At 46.0% G+C, this 9,385-nt stretch overlaps 1 protein-coding gene across 1 annotated transcript; it reads right to left on the reverse strand.

The window, feature by feature from the left end:
- Positions 1-433: 433 nt before the first annotated feature.
- On the reverse strand, positions 434-7,370 carry LOC142257686 (ephrin-A3-like). The gene is made up of 5 exons (XM_075329822.1): positions 7,363-7,370; positions 6,958-7,247; positions 6,186-6,251; positions 6,010-6,087; positions 434-555 (listed from the first exon to the last, which is right to left on the reverse strand). Exons 1-5 carry the CDS (start codon positions 7,368-7,370, stop codon positions 434-436), a joined length of 564 nt encoding a protein of 187 aa, XP_075185937.1.
- Between the last annotated feature and the right edge of the window lie 2,015 nt (positions 7,371-9,385).

The raw sequence follows: 9,385 nt of genomic DNA on the forward strand, positions 1-9,385 counted from the left end.
AAATAAAGTTTGATTTAAAAAAAAAAAAGAGCATGCGCAGTGAAATCCAGAGGATTCCGCTGCTCAAAACAAAGTTACATGCTGCGTTCCTCCCGCTGGGCGTAAGCAACGGAGCGTCGCCCAGCGGAAGCAACGCAGGTCCTTTTGGTACAATCCGTCACCTATACAAGTCTATGGGAAACAGCAGAATCCGTTAACGGATTCCGCTGTTTTCCAAAAGGGCGGATTGTAACGGAAGGAAATAAACGCAAGTGTGAAAGTAGCCTTAATAAAAAAAAAAAAGATTTTTGTTAAAAAAATAATAAAAATAAATGAGATTAAGGACGCTGCTCCTCCTCCCATCAGCCGCTCCCCAACCTGCGCAGTCCTTACTGAGTTCTGAATGTGGAGATTGCATTCATTTCTCCGAGGTGTTCAGCCTGAAACAAGAAAACTAAAACGCCAAGAGAGTCATTAGGAGCAGAGAGACGGCCACCGTCAAATGTAAGTGTTCTCGCTTCGGGCTCGTCCCACTAATGCTCTTCTCCAACTTGGGGATCTCTGGATTAAAGTTACCTGAAATACAGGAGGGAAAAGGTGAATGGAGAAAAGCAAGATCTGGTGTCCAACAGTAAAGCAGAAATGGGCTCAAGTGGCAGTCCAAGAGGCGGGCGGAGGGCACGGACCAGAGTCCGAGTCCAAGAGGCGGGCAGAGGGCATGGACCAGAGTCGCAGTCCAAGATGCGGGCAAAGGGCAAGGGCCAGAGTCCCAGTCCAAGATGCGGGCAAAGGGCAAGGGCCCCGGTTGCAGTCCGAGATATGGGTGGAGGGTAGGGGTCGAGGTCATAGTCAGAGGTAGGCGGAGGGCAGGGGCCGAGGTCAGTCAGGGGATGTAGAGCGTGAAAAAGGTGATTGATGTAGGAAGGTGGAGAGTGAAGGTAGACGAGTAGGATCGTCCATGTGATGTCTGCAGAGGACTTAAACACCAGAGGGGACTAGCGAGACTGAACAACATGTCCCTTGAACACAAAAGTACATTTAAGCCAAGAGGAGACAGCAGATGAAGGTGACCGTCCAGTATGTAGGTCACAATATACATGGCGGCCGCCTACAAGATGCACATTAGACAAGGGTTTACTTACACAACACCCAAGGAGGTTTATATTTATGACAGGAGCAGCAGTGTCTTTGGGAGCCCAAAAACATTAAGCTCAGAGTCGCCCTGTGACACCGTCGTGCGGGCGGCAATAACAGCTAAACACGATGAAGGGAAGCAGCTCGTGTGATTATCTGGCCGGCCAGGAACAATCCAATCTACGTTCCAACAGCAGCAATGAAGCTGGTGTCTTAGTCCCGTGTTGTCAGAGCTCAATCACTAATCCAGTCAAACACTTGGCTGCAATTTCCGAATCTTTCGGGACGACACCGGGCACAAGTAGCAGGTGCCTGCAGACTACCATATTTGATGGGTATGATGGCCTGTCATGGATGAGGCACGAGACCACTCTGCGGGTCATCAACTACCGATCTGCATCTATGGGCACCTCCTGTAGAATATGATCCGGACACCAGCATGTGAGGAAGTGTGAGAAACTGCTATGAGTCGACCATCCTGCAGGGGGAGACAGCGCACCACGAGTGAGGAGCAGGGCTGTGGAGTCGGTAATCTCAACCTTCGACTCAGACTCTTCAATTTCCCTTGCACCGACTCAGACTCCACCACTCCGACTCCTACATATATTGCTTATAGTTAGGTGAAAAATTTATTGTAGGACATCAACATGTGTATGTGATCATCAGACATTTAATTTTTATGATACAATAATCAAGATATTTTAATAGAACATAAAATATATTTATTGGATACAACTTTAGAACACAAAAAACTAATAAATTGTAAATATGTAATACAATATGTAATATACAGTAGACTACATATATATCTTGTGTAATATATACACACACTGTATAAGTGTATATTATATATATTACATATTTACAATTTATTAGTTTGTGTTCTAAATCTAAAGTTGTATTACAATAAATATATTTTATGTTCTATCTAAATATCTTGATTATTGTATCATAAAAATGATTAAATGTCTGATGTTCACATTATACTACAATATATTTTTCACTTAAATATGAGCATTATGCTAAATATTTAGTATGTTTTTGATGAAAAATGTTTTTTGCCACTTACATAGTGCATTATCTATCTATATATATATATATATATATACATACATATATATATATATATAACACTATGTAGGTGGCAAAAAACAGTTTTCGACAAAAACATAGTAAATAACATTTGTGTAGTCTATGAATTTGTTGTAAGAAATAGAATTGCCTCCATCAGATCCTCCTTCACAGATGACCTGATCTGACCTAATATTAAGGCTAGAGAACATCCTCTCTACAGTAACTTGGGTTGGAGGCAAAGCAATAACCACATGGGCAACATCTCTAACAATTTCCGGGTATAAAGGAATTGCCTCATGCACAGTCAGTTTTGATGAACAGTTGAATTTTTCTATTTCTTTGAGAGCAAGTGAAACATTTTACTGAAATCTGGCCAATCTGATGCTATAGGAGACGGAGGGAAATCTTTTTCCTTGCGGCAACACTTTGCTGCTTCATGTCATCCAAATACTTCTCAAAGTTAAACTCCTCATCTTCTCAGATTCCTTAATAACAGGGTCGGTACCGCAGGACTGGCGCATAGCAAATGTGGTGCCAATATTCAAAAAGGGGACAAAAACTGAGCCGGGAAATTATAGGCCGGTAAGTTTAACCTCTACGGTTGGTAAAATCCTTGAGGGTTTCTTGAGAGATGCTATACTGGAGTATCTCAAGAAAAATAACCTTATGACAGAGTATCAACATGGGTTTATGAGGGATCGATCCTGTCAAACTAATTTGATCAGCTTCTATGAAGAGGTAAGTTCAAGCCTGGACCAGGGAAATGCAGTGGATGTTGTGTATATGGACTTTTCAAAAGCTTTTGATACGGTGCCACACAAAAGGTTGGTACATAAAATGAGAATAATGGGGATAGGGGAAAATATGTGTAACTGGGTAAAAAACTGGCTCAGTGATAGGAAACAAAGGGTGGTTATTAATGGTACGTACTTGGACTGGGTCTCAGTTCATAGTGGGGTACCACAGGGGTCAGTATTGTGCCCTCTTCTTTTCAACATATTTATAAATTACCTTGTTGGGGGCATGCGGAGTAGAATTTCAATATTTGCAGATGATACTAAACTCTGCAGGGTAATCAATACAGAGGAGGATAATTTTATATTACAGGGAGATTTATGTAAATTGGAGGATTGGGCTGAGAAGTGGCAATTGAAGTTTAATGTAGATAAATGTAAGGTCATGCACTTGGGTAGAGGAAATAACATTTATGATTATGTACTTAATTGTAGAACACTGGGTAAAACAGACACAGAAAAAGACTTGGGTGTATGGGTAGATTGTAAACTTCACTTTAGTGGACAGTGTCAGGCAGCTGCTGCCAGGGCTAATAAAATAATGGGATGTATTAAAAGAGGTATACATGTTCATGAAAAAAATATAGTTCTACCTCTGTACAAGTCACTAGTGCGACCGCACTTAGAATACTGTGTACAATTCTGGTCACCGATATATAAGAAGGACATAGCTGAACAGGAGAGGGTGCAGAGAAGAGCGACCAAGATTATTAGAGGAATGGGTGGGCTGCAATACCAAGACAGGTTATTAAACTTGGGGTTATTTAGTTTGGAAAAACGAAGGCTTAGGGGGGATCTAATCACAATGTATAAATATATGAGGGGACAGTACAGAGACCTTTCCAAAGATCTTTTTACACCTAGGCCTGCAACTGGAACATGGGGGCATCCGCTACGTCTTGAGGAAAGAAGGTTTAATCATAATCACAGACGAGGATTCTTTACTGTACGAGCAGTGAGACTGTGGAACTCTCTGCCGCATGATGTTGTAATGAGTGATTCACTACTAACATTTAAGCAGAGCCTGGACGCCTTTCTTGAAAAATTTAATATTACCAGTTATGTATATTAGATTTTATGACAGGGTATTGATCCAGGGAACTAGTCTGATTGCCGGATGTGGAGTCAGGAAGGAAATTTTTTCCCCATTGGAACTTGTTTGCCACATTGGGGTTTTTTTGCCTTCCTCTGGATCAACATGTTAGGCTACAGGTTGAACTAGATGGACTTAGAGTCTCCCTTCAACCTTAAAAACTATGATACTATGATACTATGATGAGGATGAAGATATGGCAGCAGTAGCACTGTCAGGACCCAAGTCCTCTTGTGCCTGGCAGTCCTGTAGCCGCTCATCCTAACTGCTACCTCACTCAAAGCTTCTTTTCCTTTAGTAAGCTGTTGATCATCAAGCAGTATACGAAGACTTGGGTCCACATAAACAGCTGTCAGAAGAATTTTATTTTCCAATAGCTGTGTATCTCTCCATTTCATTGAAGCAGAAATGCCATCTGTGATTAAACCTCCTCTTTGGGACAGGCAAAATAGCAAGTTCTTCCACTCCCATATGAAAATGCCAGGAGTTCAATCCTCAGCTTGTAATTTTTTAGTCACGGTAAATGGGTGATTAAGCAATTCCTTCAATTTAGCCACCTGTGTCCAATGACCTTCATTTAAGGTTACTTGAGGGTTTACCATATCTATAAGAAATGATTTTAGTTCAAGCAATCGCTCAGTCATTAAATAAGTGCTGCCTCACCGAGTGGCTTGATCAACAATTGCCCCTTTCCCAGCACATTTCTTCAAGATGGAATCAATTTTAGGGGTTCTGGCGGCAATAACCAACTTCCTCACTTTTCCAAATAGATTTCCAGCATGTCCGCCCAGTTTCACACATCCGGCTTTTCACCAGTTTGGCGGATGCGACGCACGCCAGTATAGTACGATACAGTACAGTGGCAACACCACAACTTCCGGGTCACATGACAGCATGTGACCGGCGTTTGTCGCGCTGCCACTGTACTGTATACACTGTACTGGAGTGCGCCGCATCCGCCAAACCGGTGAAAAGCCGGATGTGTGAAACCGGGGTCCCGGTCTTGCAGACTCTTTCATTGCCAGCTGCAGCGTGTGCACAACACAGCGCATGTGATGAATAGGAAAGTGTTTTGAAGCAGCTTCAACAAGATCATCTAATCCTAAAGTATCATTTTGCTGTTCTTCTGTTGTAATATCTGTTTGTTCCTCCGTTACATGAGCAGCGCTGTGGCTCCATCTCACACATACTAAATCCTAAATTTTCTTCTAGCTGTTGTTCATTACTCTCATTCATCAGTTTAATTGTACTTATCAAGTTTGAAGCATTGTCCTTTACAATAGCAAGAACCTGTTCTTTTTTGAGTTGGTAATCTTGCAGAACTTTTTCCACTAAGGCCTGGAGAAGCTGGCTGCTGTGATGAGCTTTACTATCTGTTACTGCCAGTGTCTTGCTAACAATTTCTTTCTTCTTTACAAATATCGAATATTGATGGCAAAATAATTGAGTGAAATGCAGTGACTCTGGGCATCCAGCAAAGGCAATGGGTGACAAGATAGGACATTCAGACACAGCGTTTTGTGAGGATCCTCACAAAGAATGAGCAGTCAGCTTGTGTGGCCTTTTTCTAATGCTTTTTTATGAGCTCAAAAACCTTTCAGGTGATGCAGTTTTTTAAAAAGCTGATCTGCTTTTGCAGCTGACAAATGTATCCTCAAAAAACGCAGCAAAAACGCTGTGTGTGAATGTAGCCTTAGATCAGGAACAGAACAGCCATTTATAGGACATTTCATAACTTTCCCAAATTCCTATGAAAAAATATTCAACACATTCTGCATTGCACTACTGTCCCCAATTTATTATATATTCTAGGAGTCGGAGCCGGTTCATTTTATACCGACTCCGACTCCATCAAAATGAGCTGCGACTTCGGCTCCATCAAAATTAGCTCCGACTCCACGACTCCAACTCCACAGCCCTGGTGAGCAGAATCACTTAGGTCTTCAATCTTCACCTCTGGTCCTATCGTAAATTGGGGCAGGGTGGGAGCGTGCTTCTCTCCAGAATGAGCCGCTGCGGGGGAAGGACGACACCATTACCACGCGCCTGACGTAGTCCTGACAACAGTAAGCAACCACCATCCCCCCAGGTCCCAGGTTTTAAACACTTACTGGTTGCGCAGCACACGGACACTTTCATCTTCAGGCACGAGTGTCGGTGGTTGTGGGTTGGTGTTGCTGGAAAAAGAAAAAAAAACAAAAAACAATAAGAATGGGTGCAATGTAAAAATTAAGACTAAAATACCAGGAGGAACAACTGAAGGGTTCAACTGAGTATCAGCAGGAGGGATCCTGTAAGGGGACCGGGGATGTCCATCCACCGGACGACAGATGACTGCAGCGGGAGCCTCCACCTGCCTGCTGTGATTAGTGCCCCCTCACATGTGACTTGGGAGTGAGGCCATCCCCCTTACATCCGGCAGAATTTGGGGTGCGAGGAGCCCATACATCAGCCGGACAGATCCCACAATCCGTTGTGAGCCTTCGCTCTGGGGTAGATGGATGGCAGTGATCACTCGCAGACTCAGAGGCAGCGGCTCCTCCTGTGTCAGTGAGCAACATCCACTGCACTGATCACATGTGCAATTCTATATTTTGACCACTAGGGTGAGATATGCACCAGTCTTATTACACCGCTGTATACAGGCATCCGTATTACAGGACAGTGCAGGCATGCAATACATGGTGCACAAACCCAGAGTCAGATGACACGTCCTCCATCTAACAAACGCAAGGTAAGACGCTCCCCTGTCGGAGGCTGCAGGCGGCTCACCACTGGGCTAAAATGTAACGCCTTGGTTCTGTTCCTGGGACACTGAGATCTCCAGCGCGCTTGCTGAATGTACTTGATGGCCCCAATGCAGCTCTACCCTCCGGTACTCACAGATGTAGTAGTAGTTGTGTCCCGCGTGGAACTCGTACCCCAGAGAAAAGGCGCTGTACCTCTGAAACTTCTCCGAGAACTTGATGGGGCTGTGTGGGGAGTGCGGCCGGTTACATTCCCAGCGCTTGAAGCCATGGCTGGTGTTGCAGGAGTGGTAGCCCTCATAATTCACCATGTACAGGATATACTGCTCCATCCGGTGCTCCGCCAACGTATCGTTATAATGTGGGCAGTAAATGTCAAGGTAGTCGTTTACATTCACCTGAACCGTGTAGTCATTGCGCCGCAAACTGGAAGGAAAAAAAAAAAGACATTAGTCCCATCAGCCGAGCCACCCCGCAGAGCAGGGACCCCTTCATCCTCCCCGCAGGAGCCGACCCCCGGGATATCCTGATCCCCAAACACCACACCATCTTTACACCAGAAGCCAGATAGAGTCTGCTGAAAAGCTTCTGACAGGCCGCCTCTGGTCACGTGTGTCCGTCCGGTGTATAGCTTCTGCCTCCGGAGGCCACACAAAGTATTACACTTTTAAAAAAGTGTAACCCCTCCCCTCTGCCTATACACCCTCCCGTGGATCACGGGCTCCTCAGTTTTGGTGCAAAAGCAGGAAGGAGAAAACTTATAAATTGGTCTAGGGTAAATGCAATCCGAAGGATGTTCGGAGAACTGAAAACCATGAACCAAAAGAACAATTCAACATGAACAACATGTGTACACAAAAGAACAACCAGCCCGAAGGGTACAGGGGCGGGTGCTGGGTCTCCCAATAGGAGCTAGAAGAAAAGGAATTTACGGTAAGTAAACAAAATTCCCTTCTTCTTTGTCGCTCCATTGGGAGACCCAGACAATTGGGACGTCCAAGAGCAGTCCCTGGGTGGGTAAAAGAATACCTCAATAAAAAAGAGCCGAAAAAAACGGCCCCCTCTTACAGGTGGGCAACCGCCGCCTGAAGGACTCGCCTACCTAGACTGGCGTCTGCCGAAGCATAGGTATGCACTTGATAGTGTTTCGTGAAAGTGTGCAGACTAGACCACGTAGCTGCCTGACACACCTGCTGAGCCGTAGCCCGGTGCCGCAAAGCCCAGGACGCACCCACGGCTCTGGTAGAATGGGCTTTCAGCCCTGAAGGAAGCGGAAGCCCAGCAGAGCTGTAGGCTTCGAGAATCGGTTCCTTGATCCACCGAGCCAAGGTTGACTTGGAAGCCTGCAAACCCTTACGCTGGCCAGCGACAAGGACAAAGAGCGCATCTGAACGACGCAGGGGCGCCGTGCGAGACACGTAGAGCCGGAGTGCTCTCACTAGATCCAAAGAGTGCAAATCTTTTTCACACTGGTGAATTGGATTAGGGCAAAATGAAGGTAAGGAGATATCCTGATTGAGATGAAAAGGAGATACCACCTTAGGGAGAAATTCCGGGACCGGACGCAGGACCACCTTATCCTGGTGAAACACCAGGAAGGGGGCTTTGCATGACAGCGCTGCTAGCTCAGACACTCTCCGAAGTGATGTGACTGCCACTAGGAAGGCCACCTTCTGCGAAAGATGTGATAGAGAGACATCCCGCAGCGGCTCGAAAGGTGGTTTCTGAAGAGCCGTTAGCACCCTGTTAAGATCCCAGGGTTCCAGCGGACGCTTGTAAGGTGGGACTATGTGGCAAACTCCCTGCAGGAACCTGCGAACCTGCGGAAGCCTGGCTAGACGCTTTTGAAAAAACACGGAGAGCGCCGATACTTGGCCCTTGAGAGAGCCGAGTGACAAACCCTTGTCCATTCCGGATTGAAGGAATGAAAGAAAAGTGGGTAAGGCAAACGGCCATGGAGGAAGACCGTTAGTAGCGCACCAGGATAGGAAGATTTGCCAAGACCTATAATAGATCTTGGCGGACGTAGGCTTCCTGGCCTGTCTCATGGTGGCAATGACATCCTGAGATAACCCTGAAGACGCTAGGAGCCAGGACTCAATGGCCACACAGTCAGGTTGAGGGCCACAGAATTCAGATGGAAAAACGGGCCTTGTGACAGCATGTCTGGGCGGTCTGGAAGCGCCCACGGTTGACCCACCGTGAGATGCCACAGATCCGGGTACCACGACCGCCTCGGCCAGTCTGGAGCGACGAGAATGGCGCGACGGCAGTCGGATCTAATCTTGCGTAGTACTCTGGGCAGCATCGCCAGAGGAGGAAACACATAAGGCAGTCGAAACTGCGACCAATCCTGAACTAACGCGTCCGCCGCCAGAGCTCTGTGATCCTGAGACCGTGCCATGAATGCCGGGACTTTGTTGTTGTGCCGTGACGCCATGAGATCGACGTCCGGCGTGCCCCAGCGGCGACAGATCTCCCGAAACACGTCTGGGTGTAGAGACCATTCCCCCGCGTCCATGCCCTGACGACTGAGAAAATCTGCTTCCCAGTTTTCTACGCCC

The sequence above is a fragment of the Anomaloglossus baeobatrachus genome, chromosome 12 (genome assembly GCF_048569485.1).
Source record: "Anomaloglossus baeobatrachus isolate aAnoBae1 chromosome 12, aAnoBae1.hap1, whole genome shotgun sequence".
Lineage (NCBI taxonomy): Eukaryota > Metazoa > Chordata > Amphibia > Anura > Aromobatidae > Anomaloglossus > Anomaloglossus baeobatrachus.